The sequence below is a fragment of the Sorex fumeus genome, unplaced genomic scaffold (assembly GCF_029834395.1).
Source record: "Sorex fumeus unplaced genomic scaffold, SorFum_2.1 ptg000043l, whole genome shotgun sequence".
NCBI classification, from domain to species: Eukaryota; Metazoa; Chordata; class Mammalia; order Eulipotyphla; family Soricidae; genus Sorex; species Sorex fumeus.
In genome coordinates this window covers 39779411-39802729 of record NW_026606100.1, presented here as the reverse complement: position 1 = coordinate 39802729, position 23319 = coordinate 39779411, and the positions used below count along the sequence as shown (strand labels likewise).

Below are 23319 nucleotides of genomic sequence, written 5' to 3'. Positions count from 1 at the left end.
ACAAGCCCTGGGGCAGCGGTGAGGGGGGTGAGATTCTGAATCTTCTGGACCTACCCCAGAGCCATCCTTCCTGCAGCTCCTCCCGTACCCCCCACCATTGGCAGTGACACACTCTCACTCGCCCTGATCCCGCCTAACATCTGTATTGTCATGTCACCACAACTCTCTTCTCCACCTGCATTCACGTATGATCAGAGTATGAGACTTCCCTGGTGTGGATCCTTCCAGTAGTTTTATGCAATTGAAAATCTTAGGCTTAAGGGGAATTCCAAGCGGTCACTTCAAGCAACTGTCCTGTTGGGATTCCATTCACCTGTCGGCACTGTCCCAGTCGCAGTCAGGTCCCGGGCTGGAGACACTCAGCAGAGAAGTCAGGTTTCCTGCCTCACACCCGGGGTTCAGCCCTTAATTCCTACGAATGCGGTGCCTGGGTCATCCGCTCTGTTCTCAAGAAACCCCCAGCCCGAAGAAGTCACATGCTGGCCTCCCTCCCCCAACGTGGGGCTGAGAGGCAAATGCCCGACCTCTGCTCACACAGTGGCGACAAGGCAGAGCCCAGGGCAGAGTTGGGGTGCTTCTTCCTGAGTCTGCGCCCCCATCCTGCGGCCACCCACCCTCACATCTCCAAACACAAAGATGCCCGGGCCTCTCAGGTTCTTTCAGACACGCGGCCCAGATTAAACCCAAACTGGAAAAGCCAGCTGTGGCCTCGTGTCTGTCCTCACCCCTGAGGTTAATCAGGATCGGTGGTTCTCACAAATCAGATCCAAAGTTAGGGTACAATGAGGTCACTCACCTCTCATCTAGCCAACCAACCATGCCAAGGACGTGCCAGATGCTGAGGACACCTTCACGACCTGCACCAGTCCCCTGAGAGGACTCTGTGGGGTTTACCAACCCAAGAAAATGGCAGACGAGGGGCTGGAGTGATAGCACAGTGGGTAGGGAGTTTGCCTTGTGCGTGGCCGACCCGGGTTCAATTCCCAGCATCCCATATGGTCTCCCGAGCACTGCCAGGAGTAATTCCTGAGTGCATGAGCCGGGAGTAACCCCTGTACATCACCAAGTGCGACCCAAAAAAGCAAAAAAGGAAATGGGGGGTGAAGGGAGGGCACCAGTGGGGTTGAAGAGGAATAAGCACCATAGCAGTGGCCAGAGGCATTACAGGAGCCAAGTACCCAATTCTGCTTCCTGTGTGGAGAGTCCAGGAAATCACCCCAGCAGCAGGCAGGGGAGCAGAATCCACAGAAAAGAAATGGGATGTTCCAGAGGAGAAGGAGATGGTGTCAACAGAGGGGTGAAAAGCAGGACAACCAGGTGGAGGTCAGCCTGGGGGTGGTGTCCACATAGGTGGAGTCCCAATGCACAGGCAGGAGGCACTGGCTTGGAGGGAGCAGGTGACCAGGTAAGGGCGGCGCGGTGTGGAAAAGAGAGATCCGAGGTGGACCCCCCTGCAGCTGCGAGACCAGAGCTCCCGCAGAGGCAGTGGGCATGCAAAGGGGGAAAGGGAGGCTCTAAAGAAAGGAAGGAGATGGGACAAGTTGGAGCGGGTCAGAAGGGCTGGCACTGAGCCTGGACTTGCCAATCACTGGCTAGGTGACCCTGAACCACTTAATCCCTACCTACTTCACAGGGTTGTTGGAGGATTAAAGGGGATAATGAGGAGGGAAAAAAGCGCCCTGTGAATCCTGCAGAACGTGAGAGGCTGGTGACTGCGCCCCTGCACACTGCTCCATCTGTAGCTGCCTCGTCACGAGATTTAAAATGACTCTCTCGGACACCAGCTCTCTCGGCTCACTTCTCTTCGGAAATAGCTGAGTGCCCTTGGAGAAATCCAGTTTTCTTTCCTGCCAGAGAACTGGAGTAGCTACCGTGAAGGTCTCTTCCAGCTGGAAGATTTAATTAAATCAATTAATCAATAGTTAATAATTAAATTTTAATTCTATTAATTTCTTAATTAAAATTTCAGCTGCAATGTGTTGGTCTCTGGCACCTTACCTAACTTCTATGGCAATAGGTATTTGTCAAATGAAAGAAAATTGAAGGAAAACTCATTAGGAGATAGAGAGAGAGAGAGAGAGAGAGAGAGAGAGAGAGAAATATAACTAAGCCAACAAGACAGATCCTGAAAGCAAAGATGCAAAAGTATGTGTTTTTTAAGTATTTTAAGTGCCATATTTATTTGTCCTGCTCCAAGACAGTAATGAAGTCCGAAGATGTTTTCACCCAGACAAAATGATAAAAATCCTTATGCAAAATATCTCTCCTCCTAAAAGGTTAAATTATCATTGGTCTAGATATTTATCCAAGAAAACAAAGATATTTATTCACATAAAAACTTGCTAAATAATGGCCAGGCCAGCTTCATCGCTAATAGGCCCAAACTGGAACAATCTAAATTTCCACCAACATGCTAATAGATAAACACTATATAAAATGAAATGGAGCAACAATAAAACAATAAAAGGGAGCAAACTTTATGTGTTCAAAATACTGGAGGGACTTTAAGATAGTTACGCTGAAAGAAATTCCACAGAAGGTCTATGCAAATCATCTATGTATCTGACAAGGGTCCAGCATTCCAAATTTTTAAAGAACTCAAAAATAAATAAATAAAAAGAACTCATAAAACTTCACAACAACAACAACAACAACAAAAGAAAACTCAACAATAAATGACTCAAATAGACATTTATGTAAAGAAAACATACAAAAAGCCAAAAATACACGAAAAATATTTATATCATTAGTCAATACAGAAATATGAATTGGGAGCCAGAGCAATAGAACAGTGGGTAGGGCACTTGCCTTGCACGCGGCTGACCGAGGTCTAATCCCCAGCATCTTATGTGGTCCTCTAAATCCTGCCATGATTGATCCTTGAGCACAGATTAGGAGTCTGAGCACTATTGGGTGTTTCCCCACCCCCCCCAGTAAGAGAGAGAGAGAGAGAGAGAGAGAGAGAGAGAGAGAGAGAGAGAGAGAGAGAAGAAAAAAACACAAGGTATCACTTGATGCCATTAGGATGGCCGTATGTTTCTTAATCATTTTAATGTTTTTCAGGGACTGAGTTTGGGGGCACAAATGCTGGTGCTCACAGCCTATTTCTGGCTCTGTGCTCGGCAGTTACCCTTTTTGGTGCTTGGGAAACTATGGTGCCGGGGATTTGAACTGTTGTTGGCAGACTTGCAAAGTATAAACCTTAAGCCTGGTACTATCTCTCTAGCCTTCATCCTTTACTTTTAATTGGAAAGAAAGAAAGAAGGAAAGAAAGAAAGAAAGAAAGAAAGAAAGAAAGAAAGAAAGAAAGAAAATAACTCTGGCCAAAGAGTCTGTGGAGAGATTGAAATTCTCACTCATTGCTGGAGGAAATATATAAAACAATAGTCACTTTGGAAAAACAATTGGTAGGTTCTTCCATAAATAAAAAAAAATACCATATTACCCAGAAATTCTACTTCAAGATATGCACCCCACAATGAACTGAAAACAAATGTTCAAACAAAAACTAATGCACAAACGTCCGTAGCAGCACTATTCACAAGTCAACAGACAGAAACAACGCCAGTCCATCAACTGGGGAAATGAATAAGCAAAATGTTGAGAATCCATAAAATGGAATATAATTCAGCAACAAAAATAATGTCGTGCTGATACAGGCTGTATCAAGGATGAACTTTGGAAACATGACAGGTGAAAGCAGCCAGTCACAAAAGCCACGCTTAGTGCAGCACAGAGTTCCATTCACAGGAAATGTCCAAACAGGCCAATCTTATATGGGGGTAGAGGTGGGGAATGCGGGATGATTATTAATGGGAACCTGACTCCCCTTTGGAGCAACGCAAATGTACTAGTGGCTATGTGACACTGTGTATGTTATATAGTCCCTAGCACATTTACTACCACTGTATTAGCACTTTAAAATTGTCACGATTGGAAAGAATTTTTTTAAAAAATAAACTGCAGTCCTACCATTTCAAATTAGCCGTTTATGTTTTAAGTTTTTCCCTATATTTTAAAAAAATATTTAAGGTGCACATTTTGTAATTATTTGTAGTTAAAATAGTTGTACAGCTAATTTTGATATTACTGTAACCTTTAATAAACATGAATTTCAGTTGCTGCAGAAAAAAAATTAGTCACGGCATTGGGATTGGAGCAATAGTACAGTGGGTAGGGCATTTGAACCCAATCTGAGTTTAATCTCCAGCACCCATTATGGTTCCCTAAGCCTGCAGAACCAGGAACAAGCCCTGAGCACCACCGGGTATAGCTCCAAAAAACATTTTTTTTAATTTAAAAAAATAAAATAGTCACCATAGGGACTGGAGCAATTGTACAGTGGGTAAGGTGTTTGCCTTGCACACTGCCTAACCAGGTTTGATCTCCAGCACCTCATATGATTCCCCAAGCACTGCCAAAGGTGATCCCTGAGCACTGAACCAGGAACAAGTCCTGAGCACTGCTGGGTAAGGCCCAGAAATAAAACAAAACAGAAGCCACAACAATAAGTGATACTATGTGCAATTTAACACAATTTAAAAACCATTTTCAAAAAAACAAAAGTCATATGCTAGAGTCAGAACCACAGAACAGTGGGGAAGGGTGTTTGCCTTGCATGCGACCAACCTAGGTTCAATCCCTGGCATCCCATGTGGGGTTGCCCCAATACCACCACGAGTGATTCGTGAGTGCAGAGCCAAGACCAACCCCTGAGCATCACCAGATGTGATCCAAACTCCCCTCAACAAGTCATTATGCTAAATGAAATAAACAGGGGTGAAAATGGAGTAGGGAACAAAAACAATGATTCTATTTGTACAAATTCTAGAAAATTCAGCAACAAACCCCTTAGAGTCAGCCTACAGAACTGAGTCAGCCAAGGAGGGTGGGCAGGGGACCTTGAGACATGGAGGAGCAATGACACTTTGGTGGTGGATGATGGGTATGTTGTTAGAACACTGTATGCCAGACACTCTATTATTAACAGTATTATAAATCCTGGTGCCCATATAAAAACTGGAGAAAAAAGTATGAAGAAACAGTTGTTTGAGAAAAAGAGAGAGAGAGAAAGTACGAAGAAACAATTGTTTGAGAGAGAAAGAGAGAGAGAGAGAGAGAGAGAGAGAGAGAGAGAGAGAGAGATGAAATCCTGCCATTTGCAGCAATGCATGTAGATCTGACAAGTGCAATGCCAGAGACAAATACCCTGTGATTGAACTCCTATGTGGCACAGAAACACCAATAAAGAAACTAAAATAAACCCTGTCCATGCTGGGAAGATACTACAGGAGGTAAAGCTCTTGCCTGCATAAGGACCAATCTGGTTCAATCCCTAGTATCCTGTATGGTCCCCAGGGCACTGCTAGGTGTGAAAAAAAATCACAGACTTTTAAACTATAAGGCCAAAACAGTGGTTATGATAAAGGGTACGGGGCTGGGTTAATTGGGTAAATAATAAGGTGATGAATGAAAAATAGAATTCTAGTAGTAAACATAAGATACATAAGACTCTGATTTAAAAGGCTGTATACCTGGAACACAATGTTATAAACCCACATTACTTGCAAAATATCTTTATCATCTTAACTGATGAATTTTTTTAAATATGATGCAGCTTAGTTGACTTCCATTATGCCTCTGAAAACATTTTAAAACAAGACTTTAATTATCATTATCACCTCTAAATTATTAAAAATAATTAAATTTCTCTTGGAAATGCACTCAAGAGAAACAGGGGCTTAGATCTTTAAGCATATGGTCTTTAAGCATATGGTCATAAGTTTGAATCCCCATCAACTCCCATCAACTCCCCATCAACTGCCCAGATCCTGGCTGCTCTGCTTCCTGCCATCCTTAACCCCACTCTGAGGCCGCACAGCAGCCAGGTGTGTGTGTAAACACCACAAAGAGAAGGGTGAACCATCCTGGCAAATACCACAACTAAAAAAATGCACGAGCCCCCACGGCCAGGTAGTGCCACCTCTGGTGAGCACTGAAGTGACTCATGAAGACTTCAGTGACTCCACCATAACTTCTGTGCGACAAAGAAAGGCACAAGCATCAGAGAGCATGCATAGGCACCACAACTGAAAGGGGGCGTAAACCTCAGAGTGTACCTGGAGCCAAGTGTGCAAACGCCACAACCTTGTGTGCAATGCCTGGTGGACAGCACAGAGGAAAAGTATTTGGGCGCTAGAAATGTATGTACCCCCCCTCAAACTCCCGAGACACCACAACAACACTGAAAAGAAGGGGAATGAGTAAAAGCAATTTTAACAATATAAAAGAGCGATGACAGGGGGTGCTAAGAGTAGGCAGGGCATTTGCCTTGCACAGGGCTAACCCAGGTTTGATCCTCAGCACCCCATATGATCCCCCAAGTCCACCAGGAGTCATGCCTGAGCACAGTCAGGAGGAAGCCCTGAGTACTTCCAAGTGTGCCTCAAAAACCTAATTAATTAATTAATTAATTAGCGGCAGAAACGAAATTATAGGGTTTAAGACACTTGATTGCCTGCAGCTGAACCTGGTTTGATCCCCAGTAACTCATAATACCCTCAAACCCACCATGAGTGATGCTTGAGCACAGAAGCCAGGAGTAAGTTCCAAACACCAATGAGTGTAATCCAAAAAACAACCACTTCCTCCAAAGAAGAGAAAAGATAAATAAAAATTTAATAATAAAATAAAACTTTTAATAAAAACATACCCACCTCAAGAACAAGCCTATCCTGATTTCCTGACTCTATTACATGTCATGTTTATCCGTTCCAGTTGTTTAAAGCAAAAGAACACCAGTAACAATGTCTGCTAAGACTGTTCAAGAAGTCTGTCTGGCAGGGCCCAGGGCCCAAGCAAGCCTGATGTGGCCCTGTTTCAAGTTAGAAATTCTTGCTATTAATAGGAGCCTCGGACGCTTTAATCATTGCTGAATCCTGGTTTTTGAATTGGTTCAAAATGGTCTGGTAGGACTTGGCAAACACCCACTTTTCAAATCAAACTATCATATCTGTTATTATTTTAGCACATGCTGAGAGGATTATAAGTGTTTATATACTCTCTGTGAGCATCAAATTCAGGTCTTGCCTAACATGCATAACAAGCAGAATAAGACAGTGAATTAAATGCCAGAGTCAGATTTGCTCATGGAATTTATATTGGGATATGGATTTCACTTTAAACCACAATGCATACTTAATGCTACAATGAAAAAGAAAGGAAAAGAGAAACCAAAAAAAAATTTTTTTAATTAAGACTGCTTAGAGCGTCTCAAATTACATTTAATGCTTTCTGATTTATTTCAAGTCAGACTCTAATATTTTCTTCATAAATTATGGGTTTCCTATATATTATTTTGAAAACACAGAAATAAACATAGAGATGATATAATCCCCTCAACTTATATAGCCTTCTCCTATCCAGCCCCACCCAGTGGTTTGTTCATAAATACTATTTTTTTTAGCCTCACCATTTCCTTATTCTTTGTGACTTGGTTTCCTTTTCTATAAAGCGGGAATAGCTTTGGCCTTAGCTCACAGGATTATTGTTAAATGTAAATACATAAGATGCTTAGAGTAATGGTTGGCACATGGGAAGTGCCTGATAAATGTTAGTTGTCACCTGCTTTCCAGATATTTCCTTTTTTCAGATGAAAACGCTGAGGTTCTGGGTTCATGGTGGTGCAGCTAAATCTAGAATCCAGAGCCTACTTGCTCCTGATTTTTTCACCACTCCCCTTTCCCCACCCATACATATTTTTTGCATGAAATTAAGAACACCAATCTGGAAGAGGCAAAAATAACTATGTAACTTAAATCTAAAAAGCATGAACAAGCTGGTAGTCAGCGATCAGTCCCAGGACTCACTCCATTTCAACTCCAGGACAAGTCATCGGTCATTTTTAAAATCAGTTTCATATAGTGATTTTGGAAAGGAAGATTAAAAGGTTGTTGCAAAAAAGCACAGGCAACTTTCAGAGGGCATCTAAAAATGTGTGAGCTGGGAAAAATTACAGTAGCAGCCACGTAGCACTGTTAGCGTTAAAGGGGATTTAGATTCCCCTTGTATTGATGTTAAAACATACAGTGGTCCGTGCCAGAATGCCTGCTGGAAGACTTAAGCGGGAAGCAATGAGTCCATCAGTTCAATTCCTAAATGAGGGGTAGAAATTTTCAGAGGGTCCAGACAGTATCATGGGCAGGGTGGTGGGAGAATGTGCAATACAACATAACATCTGCTTTAAACTACACAGCCAAATCCGACGAACGTGCTCTGGGTACTCATTCCAGTTCTACGTATTTCTTCAAAAGGACCTTTTAAAATACCATCAAGTTAAAAGATAAAACCGCTAGATGAGTTTGGGGTGTAGCTCAGTGGCCAAATGCGTGTGTGGGACCTGACTACAATCCCCAGCACTGCAGAAAAGATTAAAACTTTTGTTTTAATCTTCTTTTGAAGAAAAATTCACTAGATAAATGTTTGGGGAACCGGATAATTAGAAGGTCTTCTGGAATTTCCCTTCACAGACAGCAAACTGATCATAAAGAAAAACATGTTCGTTTTAGTGGAGAAAATTGGCACTGATGACCCTAGCTGAGACATTAAGCTCCAGGGAGCAAATATCGTCCATTTCATACCCCTGAAAGATTTACCTGAATCTGGACCTGGGAAAGAGACACGAGCAGATCATGATTCTTCTACAAGTTTCCCCAGCACCCAGCCTGGAGTTTCCAACAATAAAGAACAGAAAGAGGCAGGACAACTTGCCAAGTCATGAGAGAACCTCAAAAACAAACGCCTCTGTGAACCTGAACCCGGAGGCTTTCAAAATAGATAAATGAGGGGCTGAAACAATAGCACAGCGGGTAGGGCGTTTGCCTTGCACGCGGCCGACCCAGGTTCAACTCCCAGCATCCCATATGGTCCTCTGAGCACCGCCAGGGGTAATTCCTGAGCGCAGAGCCAGGAGTAAACCCTGTGCATCGCCGGGTATGACCCACAAAGAAAAAAAAACACACACAAAATAGATAAATGAGATATTTTTCTGACAAGCTAAGAGTTGAATGTTTACTAGAAAAAATTATTCAGGTAGGACATACCTTAAGTATGATTTTAAGTTATACAACATGTTTTCAATTATTCTGGGAAAGTAAAGTACGTACTTAGATACATAGTATTTAAGTACTTACACATGTAGATGTGTGTATAAATACAACATACATCATATATAAATATATTTCCATATATCATATATTATGGAGATAATATGAAAAAGCAAATAATAACATACAGCCCCGCAAAGCAAAGATAACTTTTTTAATACAGTGAAATTATATTGTTAGCTGGAATAAATTTGAAGCAAAATGAGTGAGGGATGGGGCAAGCAGAAATACTTACAGGAGTTCCTATTATTTGCTTGAGAATGAGATAGGTGTTTTGTTTCCTACCAATGAAAATGTTAGCTGGTCTTTGACCTGAAAAGATTCATCTTTATATTAGAGTTTGAAGGGTGTCAAGAGAATGCTTCTGGGCATGAAAGAAAAGTGAGGATTGGGCTTTTTCTTACAAAAAATGAAAATAAAATAAAAAGTAACAGGAGCCAAAGCAATACTACAGCAGGTGAGGTGCCTGCCTTGCACATGATGGCCCCAGACTCAATCCCTGGCATCCCATATGGTCCCCAGAGTCTTCCAGGAGTGATCTGTAAGTGAAGATCCAGGAGGAAGCCCTGAGCACAGCCAGGTGTGGCCCCAAAACAAATGAAAATATAACCTTGAACCAAATGAACAGAGGAGAAAACACGATGCTTGGTTTCTGTTCAACCAGAGGGAACAGAACCTGAGAAAATTCAGAAAGAACCAAGCTGCAGCCCACACAAACGCATGGGACAGGGTTGCAGGGAATACTCGAGTGGCTTGAGTTCCTTAAATTTAAAAGAAAAGGAGGGCTGGGCCAAAGTTCTCTCAGATGCCTCCAAGTCTAAAACAAAGACATAAATTGGCAGTTAGCCTTAAAGACCATGCCGCTGCGCTGAAGAGACAGTACAAGAGTAAAGCACTGGCCTTGCAAGCAGCAGTTCAAGTTGGCACCACATATGGGCCCCCAAGCATCACCAGGAGTGACCCTGAGCACAGATAAGGATAAGCCCTAAGCACCAATGAGAGTGGACCCCAAACAAACAAATATATAAATAACTGGGCTATGCCAATGTGAAATGCCCATTTCTGTTTATCTGAAAAACAGAAACAGTTTTTTTTTCTCTTATAAAATCAATACCTTCTATGGGGCTGGGGTGATAGCACAGCGGGTTGGGTGTTTGCCTTGCACACCTGGGTTCAATTCCCAGCATCCCATATGGTCCCCCGAGCAACGCCAGGAGTAATTCCTGAGTGAAGAGCCAGGAGTAACCCCTGTGCATTGCCGGTGTGACCCAAAAAGCAAAAAAAATAAAAATAAATAAATAAATAAAATAAATACCTTCTCAGTGAAAAAAGGAAGAATTAAAAAAAAAAGTACAATCATTGTAATTGTATCACCTAGAGTTATAACCACTGTCAACATCTTTATAATTGTATTTCATATGTTTTTCCAGGTTATTAAAACCTGCATACACACTCATATACTTTTTTTTTAAGTATGAGGTGAGGATGAGAGGTGGTGAAAGGATTCTGGTGCCCTGGTGAAGCAACTTTTTATGCCTGCAACATTATTATCAGCCATATTAGAAATCATGGTGCCAACATTTAAAAAAATTTTTTTTAATTGAATCACCGTGGTGTCACTATGAGATAGTTACAAAGTTTTCATGGTTGAGTTTCAGTCATACAGTGTTCCAATCTCCACCCCTCCACCAGTATACTCTTCCCACCACCAATATCCCCCGTATTCCTCCTGCTACCACCAATCCCCACCACGCCCAAGCCTGACTCTATGACAGGCATTTTTATGGTGCCTACATTTTCGGTCATGGTCACGGTTCTCCCGTTGTTCATCAATTTGCTCGAGTAGGCCCAGTAACGTCTCCATCGTGAGACTTGTTGTTACTGTGTTTGGCATAGCGAATACATCACGGGTAGCTTGCCAGGCTTTGCCGTGTGGGCGAGATACTCTTGGTAGCTTGCCGGGCTCTCCGAGAGGGGCAGAGGAATCGAACCCGGCTCGGCCAGGCCAGCTGCGCACAAGGCAAACGCCCTACCTCTGTGCTATCGCTCCAGCCCGCCTACATTTTAAGAAGTTAAAATTAAAAAGAAAGCTTAGGTATCCACGAAGTTTTAGAGTTAACATGTGGTCTATGTCCTACATTAATAAATGTAACAGCATCATTATACATGTCCGTGACTTGTTTACTCAACCAATGAACCTTTTGGTAGCTAAGTTTGTGCTCTCCTGCAATGGCTTGGTAAATAGTCTCTGTTCATCCATAGTATGCACATAGCAAAGTCTATAAATCAAGATTTAATCATACAACTCATCCACTTTTATTTTTAGTGTTTTTGTTTTGAGGGCCTCCCAAGCAATGTTCAGGGTGCCAGGACGCCACTCCAGTAGTAACTGTTGGCAGAGCCAACATTCCATGCATGAACCAAGAACATGGTGTCGTGGACCACCAGGGCCACTGCAGCAGTGCTCGGGGCCTTGCAGGGCTATACCCTGAGATGCTCAGGAGGCCACATGGTGCTGGGATTAAACTGGGTCAGGGGCACCCATCGACCATCTTCTGGCCCTCATCCCCTTTATACAGAAGGCTAAAATTTTTTTTCATTTAAAATAAAACTGAATCTGCAGGCTACCAGTGACCATCTGGTTCAGGAGGATGCAGGTTCCCCAGAAGACCAGTTCTTAGAGGCTCTGGAACTTCTAATCCTTTGATTCCAGGAGGCCACATGTACCTGAGTTCCAGTGTTGTACAGCCTCGAGAGTTTTGGCCACGAGTTCTCAGTCACACTCCTTGCAGCCCTCACTGACAACCACCTGGGCTATGGCTTCCTGAGTCCAGGCAGCAGCCAAACTCCTGGAAGTTTGTAGCTCAGTGTGTCTGTTTCTATCCCTAAAACCAACAGGCTCACTGAACACAGACCCTCCCGCCCTGCTCAGTCCTTCCAACTGAGACACAGGATTAGATTTGGTTCCTGGATTGAAAACTGAACTCTTTGGGCAAACACAAGGATTCCTTTTAACATTCCAGAACAGTACATTTTTTTTTAAATTCTAATGATTAGAAAATAGTATCGAACATCCTCCTTTTCACTAATAGCAGTATTTACTTTACTGAAAAAAGAAAAAGAGTGTGTCACTGACTGAGACAGGCATTGCTTGCAAATAATGAAGGAAGCATTGGATTCTCTCCTTGTGGTCACTGATGCTTTCAAGAGAGATCAATTACAAACATGCGCAGGTGCCATGGCTCACAGGTGTACATCATCTCTGTGAGATGCACAGGAAACTTGGGAATCTCCACTTTGATGATCGCACAGCAGTTGGTCTGGAGCACCACATACTGTTATTCTTGGAAGGAGCTGCCATCGATCACTTCCAATCCCTGGGGAGGCTGGATTAGCAAGGTTAATTGGCTTGTCCAGGTCACCCACTCCCAATCCCAGGGGTTTTTTCCCCTCTCTGATCCTTTTTGTCAGAAACTCAGTAATTCATTTAGGACAAAGATGCTCATTTTTCACTTGGCAGTACCAGTTAAGAGTCTTAAATTCATTCTTTTCCATAGTGGATTCAAAATCAATGGAAAGAAGAAACTTAGTAAAATAAACATGTATTTAAAATTTGGAGGTTCTTGTCTACTCCCTCAACATTATGACTCGGGAGTTTAGGTTTAAGAGCAAGCCAATTAAAGGTCAAAACTCCATTTGGTGGAGTACTATATAGCTGTTAGAAAAGACGAAGTCATGAAACTTACATACAAGTGGTACTACATGGAAAGTATAATATAAAGCGAAATGACTCAAAAAGAAAGGGATAGACGTAGAAAGATTGCATTCATCTGGGGAACATAAAGTAACAAAATAGGAGACTAACACCCAAGAATGGCCGAGATTAGTACCAGGAATTTTACTTCATGGCTTGGAGGCCAACCACACATGCTAGGGGAAAAGGGAGCTCAGATAGAGAAGGGAGCACCAAATAAAGGGTGTTGAGAGGATCCTCCCAGGATGGGAGAAGCATGCTGAAAGTAGACTATAGACCAAACATGATTGCCACCCATTGCCTCTTTTGCAAACCACAACACCCAATAGGAGAGAGAGAACAAAAGGGAATGCCCTGCCACAGAGGCGGGGTGGGATGGGGGGGTGGGGGGTGGGAGGGATCCTGGGATCCGTGGTGGTGGGAAATGGGCACTGATGGAGGGATGGGTATTTGATCATTGTATAATTGAAACCCAAGCACAAAAATTTGTAAGTCTACAACTGTACCTCATGGTGTCTCACTAATAAAAATTTTTAAAAAAAAACTCCATTTGGGAGCGGGACTGCAGCTAAGCTGTAAACCTGCTAAGAATGTGTGATGTCCAGACAATGTGTGCATGGAGGTTTCCAGGTTTGAGCCTGAGTCAGAAGTAGCAACTGAGAACCGAGGGGTCTTATGCTGTGACGGAGAGAAGGCAGGTGCAAAGAAGCGGCAGGAGCAAATAGCTCTGGTGCATCCTTAAAGCAAATACCCACATTAAAGGAGAGAAAAGCGGCGTGAAAACTATCGTCAGAGTGCAACCACCACCACCCGCAGTGGGCACGGACACAGCCACTTTCATTTCTCAACACATGGAAAGATTTATTTGGGCCAACTGAGCTACAATTTATGAACACATGCTTATACGTGTTGCTTAATTGCTCCCTTTTTGCTCATAAACTACATTCATATCAGCACGGACAACCTCTGCCACCAGCCTGCTGTCCGCAAGTTGGGAAACTTGCCTTGTCAACCATCAGGAGACTTATTTATCTTATATAATCCAGCAGGAGCTAAAAGAAATAGGAATATCAGCTTGGCTGTGCCACTTCTGCTGTTGCCCAGACACTGTCAGAATTAAATGATAACGGCATCATATCCAAAATAGTGGAGATGGCTCTTATCATGGAAACAGCACTAGAAATTCGGTCATGGGATTGGTGAGGCTTATGCACACAGAGAAGTGTGAGTCTATACTCCTGAAATTGATGTACATTATAAACCAGTAGCAATCAAAGTTTTAATTAAAAATAATATACAGGAGAAGAGACAGAGTACAACAATTAGGGCACTTTCTTTGCTAGCTTCAAACCTGAGTTTAATTTCAGGCACCCCATATAGTCTTCTCAGCCCCACCAGGGGTGATTCCTGAGCACAGCCCAATGTGTCCCAAAACACAAGACAAAAAGACTAATGAATGAATTAAGGGAATGAAGAGCTAGTACTGCAGGTAGAGCACTTGCCTTATGTGCAGCTAACCCAAGTTCAATCCCTGGTACCTTATATGGTCCCCTGAGTCCCACCAGCAGGATTCCTGTGCACAAAGCCAGGCCACACTTGAGCACAGTCAGGTATGGCCCCCAAACCAAGACAAACAAAATAAATACAAACAAAATATTGGGAGGTCCTTTTTCCTCTCCCTCTCAAACAGCTGGCAGTAACGACCTGTCCCCTAACTTGGTGGTAAATGTCTAAGACTGAAACCTAAGTTGGAAGGAAATTCAAGTGACCACCCATTGAGCAAGGCAAAACATAAGCCCACCACCAACACCCCCTTGGTAGTGTTAAAAACCAAATTCACATTCCTGATTCAAAACTGTGCCTTCTTAATGAGAGTCAGGATTTCCCAGTCTTCCCAATGGTGGGAACGAGTAATATTAAACTTCCAGTATAACGTACTTGCTGGATCTCAACGAGATCCAGCAAGTTTCATTAATCAGAAAGAGAACAGCTACATACTTCCTCCTACAAACCTAAATTACCCTAACTCTGGAATAGAGATCACTTTACTTTCTGCAAAATTGCAATACTCTAAGCTAAGCACGCTGACTAGCCACTCACATCAGCTGCGAACAGCCGCAATTCCCCCTGATCTAATATATACAATCATCAGTGAGACCATCCCAAGTGAGAACATTTCTGTAGCAGAAAACACAAACCAGATTAAGTGGGATTTAGTGGCCTAAGAGACCCCTTCAAGATTCTGTCTAGCTGAAGGAAGAGAAGCACCCTACTTCGGAATTGTTCTTTGGAGATTAAGCTCTGGCCTTTTTCCTTTCTTACTATCTGTCCAGTTCAGTTCACTTTCATTTCTGGTGCCTGATTAGACCCCAGGTCCAACATTTTGTAGATTCTTGCTTACAAAGCTGTGAACTGAGCATATACTGATTAGTTTACTTGAGGATTAGCAGCTGTGGGCAGAGAAGAACTATTAGTTTAACTGAGTGGAGAACCTACAGCCACAAGAAAAACAAATCAGAGAGAGAAACTGGATGATGTGGGATCATGTCACTGAGTTAGTCCTGGAGGTTACTCTCTGCTCCCCACCCCTTCATGGCTACATAAGCCGGCAAACTTCTCTTCCCAGAGTTCCCATGCCGTTTGACAGATTAAGCTTTTATAAGTATTAATTGGGTATACTGCTAAGAAGGTAGTAATAGAATAAGCGGATGGAAGAATAAAAACGAATGGTAAGATTTTTCTACTTTATTTCTTATCCCCTACAGCAGTGGCATTAGAGCAGCTCTGTACACCATATGTATAGTCATTTACCGTAACTAATGGGAATAATGTCCTACATTTCATGATCTCTTTGGCAATTTGAGAAAAACTCATAACGAGATGGCTACGCTTGCACTCTTAAAATACGTATCACAACAAACGCTCGGGCAAATTTTAAAATATTTAAATGTTTAAAATATATCCTAGACAGCCTTTCTAGAAAAGCAACAAAACTTGCAGAATGTTAAGGAAAGAACCCATGGCCTCTTTATCCCTGTATTCGGTAAGCGCTTAATCCTTTCAGATGTTTTCTCCTGCCGAATGTTTTACATGCAGTATAAGATGGTGTTTAAAATTTTCAAAATTCCTTCTACAAGTGTATCCCTGTTTCCCCTAAGAATGGATTCAAACTGATGTTAGAAACTGGCACATATGTTAGACATTCTATCCCTTTTCCAGAAAAGGGCCAAATCGGAGTGTAAGGTGACATTCCTTTAGGGCCAATTGTTATTTCCTTCCCAGATTCTGGATGTAATTGTCAGCAACCCCTTCAATGTAGGTGGGCATCACACACACCCAGCTTGCGCTCCCTGAAGATAAATGGACACCCTTCCCACATGGGGTGTCTGGGAAATTATCTGCAACCAGAGCCATCACTTGCGACACTCTCTGTGCTAAATCAGGGGAGCACTTTGCTTCGAAAACACAGTCCGCCCGTGTCCTAATGCCACATAGAAGACTATAAACTTTAGAAACCAAAGATGGATTTATAGCATCATAAGCCACAAACAGAAGCAACACTAGCTATCAACTGCTAAACCGAAATTCTAATTTTATATCTGATCTTTATTCATTGTTTATCAAAATGATTTGGAAATGGAGGAAGAATAATAAGTAACCTATACGCAGATTAAATATGCAACTGCCCTGGAGTTTAAAAAATACCCTAAATCTCCCATATTTGTAAAGCCTGGTAACTTTTAAAAAAATCAAGAACTAGGATTTGTTTCAAAACACATTAAGATATAAAATATTTTCTACATTTATTATGATTAATAAACTTTATTTTGAAGACTTAGAAATAAAATATTATGCTTGAGGAGAAAAGTTTTTACAAAACATTCACTCAGGCACACCAATCAATGTTGCCTACTATCTTCTGCTAAGGAGAAGATAGAGATTTTAAGTTCTCATATTAATCTGACTGCCAAAACTACAGTCATTTCGCCTCTTAAAGTGGTATGGAAAATTCTGTTGTTCAGATGACTTCTATAATGCTTAACATTTTATCCGATACTATCTCCACTTTGGTCAACTTAAAGAATGAACGTTTAGTACAATAATATTACAAAATATTAGTTATATGTGTCCAAATAAGGCTGAGAATCTTTACAAGTAATGACATCAGAAGTCAGGTGTTAACAATAGTATAGAAATCTTTGACTATCCTCACTTTCACTAAGAGTCAATAATAAAACTACATACACTCGAATAGAATAAAAAGCCCACCACACAAATTAAGTCTCAATGTGCCCTTCCCACACTCAAAAATGATTTCCATAAAACAAACTTAATTGCATTATTCCTTATCATGCCTCATGTTTTAACATTACTATATATAAAATAGCACCAATCTCTAAAGATTGAATACAATATGCATGGGTAGAAATTGTTATTTATTATAATCATTATTATTTTTACCAGTCATCCACTTTACCCCAGATGAAAGTCGTTTTTAGTAAAAATCAGTATAGACAGATGTCAATAAGTGAAAAATTCTTGTTATCCTTAAACACTGCAACATGAAGATTGATCTTTATCATGTGAATGAGATCAAAACGTCTCTTAAGAGTTTCAAAAAAAACAGAAAAAAACTCACCAAAATAACAAAAAGGCACAGGTTCCTCCCCCAAATTTATTAATATGTGTTCCTTTCAAGAAGAAGTTCATCTAAAGCTCTAAGCTCACAAAATTTCCAGACGGCGGAGCATACAACTCATTCTGCGCTGTGGACAGTTTCCCCGCTACATTTTCTCAAAGATGGCTGGTGCAAACAGCACCTCATAACTACGCAAAAATGGTTGCTCAGATTAAATTATGCAAACGTAGTTTCAAAATAACCTGCTCAAGTTTCAGCGTATTAATGATGGACCTGGAAAGCATTTGCCCTGCTACGCCTGGTTCCAGCGGAATTTCAGTGAATAGAGAGGGGGGCATACACTCTGAACCATCCTTATAAAGAAGGACTTTGAAATAGAAGCGCACAAACATCAGGTCCCATGGGTACATTCACGGTGCTTGGACCCGGCCTCTGAACACCAATCTGTCACCAATGCAAAGCACAGCAGAGCCATCAGCCTGCTCAAGGTCTCCATCCTGGACTGCGCCAGCAGAAGGGGCCATCTTTGAAATGTTCCGTCTGTATCTCTTAAAGTCAGTATTCTGAGCTGGAATGTCCAAAATGCGGGTGAATCCACCAGGTAAATTATTTCTTGCATGAGATAACTGAAATACACTTGAAATGATCGCGTCTCTACAAAGTCACATTATTTTTTTTTAAACGCCATCATCTTATAATCGAAACCTATGTACGATTTTTTTTCTCTGAACATAAAATTCCTAACTATTTTCCTTAAGTAGAGGTCGGTGATGGGAACATACAGGCTGATTTCTGTACTAAATTCGGTACACTTAACTGACAGTCTAATCTCAACCCACAAGACACTGGTCTGATAAGAAGCCCATTAAATGATTCCCAAGCAGCGGGCTTTTAGTTGTTTTAGTAAATAAAGGTTGGATTTTAGATTTATTTTTCTCTTGGTTTATATTCAGAAAGTAAAATAAAATTTTGGCAATGATGTACTTAAACTGCCAATCCCTTTAGTAAGTTTTAGCCGAAATAATAGGAAGAGCACAACAAAATATTTTCATTTTCAAGTAGTTGGAAATTTGTTAGTAGTTGGAAGCTACAAAATAAGGTCAAAAGTCATAAATGGAGTTTCAATATTCTACCAGACAAACTTTAAAAAAAAAAAGTGGGGGGAACCATTTTGTTCTGAAATATGATACGACATTCCTTGATATCAAAAACTTGAATTTTTTACTATTCTCTTACGTGTCAGTCTTACCGAACAGTATTTAAGTATCAATTACTTCCACTTCCACCCCATCACTGGTTATTTCTCCGCCGCATTTTGGTAAGTTTACGTAAAGCACAGCAGCGCTGCGAAATGCGTGTGCTCCGCTCCCAAGAACCGACTGCAGCTCGACTTCTCCGTCTGGTCAGTTTGGCCCAAGTCCTGTCATGCCCACTTTTCAAGGAGATTTCGAGGATTTCACTCCTGGCCCTGGACAACCCTTAGAATAACGGGACTCGTGACCAACCAACCTCGTAGGCCTCAGAGGGTCCAATAAAACCGTCCAGAAGGCCAAGGAAACGGCCCCGCTTTTTTTTTTTTTTTGCTGCGGGGTGGTTTCCCGCAGGGGGCTGCGTGGGTTTCTGGGGCCTGCGGACCCCCGCCACCTACTCACGCACTGGGAAGGCGGCTCGGAACAAGTCACGACCCCCACACTGGGCGCGGGCAGGGCTCGCCGGCCGGGTAGTCTAGAGGCATAGGGCGCGCGGCTGACAACTCTGCGCAAGGAAGGGCCTTCGTGAAAAGTGTAAACACCTCGTTCAGGGCGAAGCAAAACGTGCTGTTTCTCAACCCTCCCCGTCCCCGTCGTCACCCAATGTCACCACGACCAGGGCACCGGCAAAGGTGGCTGCTCCGCGGCCGCATTGCCCTTACACACACCCCCACGCGCGCCTCCCCAAACATTCCAAGCGCCCCGTGGGACGACGAAGATGAACTCGACTCCCTGGGCCGTTTCCCCAACCCCCCCTTCCCCACAAAGTGAGCTATTTTCGTTCAAAAAAACGTTCCTCCATCGATCGAGGGGAGATGGAACCACAAAGTGATTCACTCCCCACCCAAGGAGCTGAGCGCCCCCGACCCCCAGGAAAAATGTTCATTGATCCGCGATCACCGCTGGCCCCCGAGCCATCAGAAAGACACCGACTAGGAAACTTTCAGCGCGGCGCGGCCGGGGTGAGGCTGAGCAGGACCGGGGAGAGATGGAGCCCCGGAGTGGGGCGCCCAGGGCGCGACCCCCCGCGACCCCCAGCGCCCCACTGCGCGCCCCCCGGTCCGCCCCCGCCCCCGCTCTCCCCTTCCCTCGCCGCTTACTTTTGGATGATCTGGGGCAGGCCGGCTGCGGGCGGCTGCGGCTGCATCCCTCGTTGGCCCGGGGGCGCCGGGGGCGCGGGGGCACCGGGCACGCTGCGGGCATCTCGGTCCGCCTGCTCCGGGCCGCTGGGCTCGGCGTCCTGGCTCATGGCTGCGGCCAGCACCATGTGCGGCGAGAGCGGCCCCGGGACGCGGGCGCTCACTGCCCGGGGTCCCCGCGCCCGGTCCCCTTGTCCTTCCCGGTGGCGCAGGGAGGAGACGCGAGGGGCGGGGAGGAGACAGTCCCGGCGGCGCCGCCTCCTCCTCCCCAGCCGGCCCGGCCACGCGGGGGTGGGGGCCAGGGGGCGTCTCCCGGCCGGCCAGAGCCGCGGGGCGCTGCGGGGCGCCCCGGGTGCTGCCGATCCCGAGCGTGGCGAGCGGGGACGGCACCCCGCGAGCGCCCCGCCTCCGTGCGCCCTCGGGGTCCCCGGGCGGCCGCTCCGCAGAGGCCGGGAGGCGCGCGCCGACTCTCGCGTCCCGGGGCGCCCGGGGATCCCGCTGCCCCCCAGGGCCGGTGGGCGGAGAACCCCCAGATCTTCGGGGGTCCCCTAAGGAACCGCTGGTGGGCCCGCTACTGGTCAGGTCCCCCTCTTGTCTCCGCGCCCCGCCACCAACCCGCAAGCGCAGAGAGAACACCAAGTATCCGTTTTATTCTTGTGATTTATTGACCCAACCCCGGTGAAGATGAAAAAGGGGAACGGAGGTGGGGTGGGGTGGGGGTTCGCCGACCCCGCGCCGCCGCGCCCCGCGCCTCCGAAGTTGCCCGCACACCCGGGTGCGCCGCTGTGCACGCGGGTGCAGCGCGCGGAGACACCCCGCACCGCGCGGCGTCACGTCCCGGCTGCCAGGTAGGAGGGCTGCGGAGGCGCCCGGTGCCGCAGAAACGTCAGGCTCGGCGGAGTGCGGGGAGCACGGCTCCCCAGGAGTTCCTGTCGTCCGCCCGGCTCCCGGGGTTGTTGAACCCCGCACCCGCAGCCCGGCGAGCGAGGGGAGCGTCCCCGCGTGCCTGGGAAGTGAGAACGCACCTCCCGGCGCCCCCTCGGCCTGCAAGGAAGTTTGCTGAGCGTCTCAAGGCCACCCATCCTCTAGCCATGCTAGGAACATTCTGGAGAGTCTGTGCTCCCCGGTACCGGGAATTAATTGAATTCCCTGAAGGATGCTCTCTTGTCTCCCCAGACTGTGCGTTCCTGCCGCCTTCCCCACTAGTCTCTGGAAAAAAGGTCTCTCTTGATTTTGTACTCCCTGCCTACAATGCCCTCTCCACGCCGCCTTTCTCTCTCTCCACTCCTGTCTTTACTCTTTCAGAGGATACATGGATTTTTTGTGTTTGTAAAGATCGTCAAAATTCACAAAACTGAGTCACACACAGAGGTAAGAATGTATTGATTGTTCCCTGCATTTCACAAGTGAGGTCTCCCCAACCATATCTGGGAGAGGCAGACCTCAAAAAGATCAAATCTCTGAATGGTTTGTTCATCATCATTAGTTTCTATCATTAAGGTTCTGTTGACAATGGTTTATCATATAACTCCGTGTTCTACCCCTTTTTAGTTCAGAGAAATGACCTGAAATTATCATTGCAACTTTCCCAGAAACAAAAATGAAAAGGTTCCGTATACTTCTATTAAAATCTCCTTGTGAGATTTGTCCAGAGACAGTGGAAAGGGCTGGGTAGCCAAAGATCATACCTGTTTATTGCATTGGAATGAACCAACATCCCTGAGTGTCAGCTATCAGATATGTAAACAGGGGTTGGGGAGCCCCTGACTTCCACTGTCCCTGTCAGGGTTAGAAATAAGGCAGTATCTTGCATATTTGGTATGAGAGGAAGTCAACCTGGCAGCTATGACAAGACAAACAACGATTCCTTATATTCTAACTTTAGTGTCAAACAGAACAACATTCTGAAACTCCAGGAAACGAAGTGCTTTGAAAGTCAATATATATAAGTAAATCCATCTCCATAACATTTTTACTAACTAAAGAGATCATATTGTATGAAGCTAACTCATTCTCAGAAATAAAGTAGTGGCAGATGTGACATACTAAGAACAGTGGGTATACCAAGACATTCACGGGACTTTTTCCTGTCACTCTGAAATTTTCAAAATAAAAAAAAAAAGTAGAAAAAGTAATCACAGGCATTTACAAGATTTTTCAGCAAGTCCATTTCTATTTTTATAGCTTAATATAAAAATATTTTATATTAAATATATAAAATATTTTTATATTTGGAGCATTATGTAATAGCTGAAGTCTGAATTGCAGCTGATGTGATGGGAGAAATATATAAAATATTTTATATATTAAATATATAAAATATTTTTATATTTGGAGCATTATGTAATAGCTGAAGTCTGAATTGCAGCTGATGTGATGGGAGAAGGTAATGTTGCAGCAAACCTAAAGCTAGTGCATGTCCTTGCACAGAGGCCCACAAAACGCTATGCAGGATCCTCACAAACAACCCCTCCCATTGTGCAACTGAAACATGAAACATACTTAACAATTCCAAGGGAAATGATTTTTTAGCTTCAGTTTTCTCACTTCCGCCCAGGAGGAATGAAAAAGGTCCCTTGCTGGGTCTTCAGCCATTGGAGAAGGTGTAATCTTGATTTTTGTCATTCTCACTTCCTGCCATACCCACCCCCCACCCGTGTACACACACACACACACACACACACACACACACACCAGGATAAACATCACAGTTATGAGAGTGAGAGAAAGGCTGTGGGAGTCACCTGACTTGACAAATGGGGAGCATGACTCGATGAAGTCTGGTAACACATCTCTTTGTTCCACTCTGCAGAAGCATCCTGTCCCTCCTGACCTACAAGTAACCCGGCGGCTGCAGTGAGGCTGTCTGCGGCTGTCAATGAGTATATTGTACATCTCAGCTGCTAAATGCCCTCATCTATTATGACTGCCTTCATGTGCACAGTAACCAGTGACGAAGCTGCTGCTGTCCATGCTTCAGTCTGGAGGAAATGGAGACTCTGGTAGCTCTGAATTTTTAGCTCCCCCGAACACCGAAAAAATGTTTTGTTTCTTTTTGTTTTGAGGCCACACCTGGTAGTGCTCAGGGTTTACTCCTGGCTCTGAGCTCAGGGATCATACTGGTAAAGCTCAGGGGACCATATGTGGTGCCAGGATTCGAACCCACTGTACTATCTCTCCAGCCCCAGACAACTGAATTTTAAGGGACAGAAGCAGGACCCCACCATCAAACTGATGTAACACTGGCTCACTGACTACTCTGCCTTCAATACCGCCAGGGAGCCAAGCGGCTACCTGCCTCTTCTGGAAAGTAGAAAGTGCTGACTGTGTTGTCCCCCCCATCCCACTGCTATGCTCGCCCTGGGATGTCACT

The 23319-nt window shown here is 44.3% G+C and overlaps 2 protein-coding genes across 2 annotated transcripts in view; one reads left to right on the top strand and one right to left on the bottom strand.

Annotated features, from left to right (window-relative positions):
* The window catches only part of RBM20 (RNA binding motif protein 20), a 216637-nt gene extending 196148 nt beyond the window's left edge, over positions 1–20489 (bottom strand). Inside the window, exon 1 of the mRNA XM_056120919.1 lies at positions 19908–20489. Coding sequence (XP_055976894.1) covers positions 19908–20074 — 167 coding nt within the window. The 5' untranslated portion in view covers positions 20075–20489. The remainder of the gene's footprint in view (positions 1–19907) is intronic.
* LOC130029431 (uncharacterized) lies at positions 20073–22938 on the top strand. The gene is made up of 4 exons (XM_056120321.1): positions 20073–20460; positions 20631–21166; positions 21252–21317; positions 22759–22938. Exons 1-4 carry the CDS (start codon positions 20073–20075, stop codon positions 22804–22806), a joined length of 1038 nt encoding a protein of 345 aa, XP_055976296.1. The 3' UTR covers positions 22807–22938.
* The last annotated feature ends 381 nt before the right edge of the window (positions 22939–23319 follow it).

Bases quoted from the DNA above. Each gene is read 5' to 3' on its own strand.
- LOC130029431 (XM_056120321.1), top strand. From the start codon at position 20,073: ATGTGCGGCGAGAGCGGCCCCGGGACGCGGGCGCTCACTGCCCGGGGT. The intron at 21,167-21,251 runs GTCTCTCTTGAT...TTACTCTTTCAG, and splicing joins CACTAGTCTCTGGAAAAAAG to AGGATACATGGATTTTTTGT. The intron at 21,318-22,758 runs GTAAGAATGTAT...TCCACTCTGCAG, and splicing joins AAACTGAGTCACACACAGAG to AAGCATCCTGTCCCTCCTGA.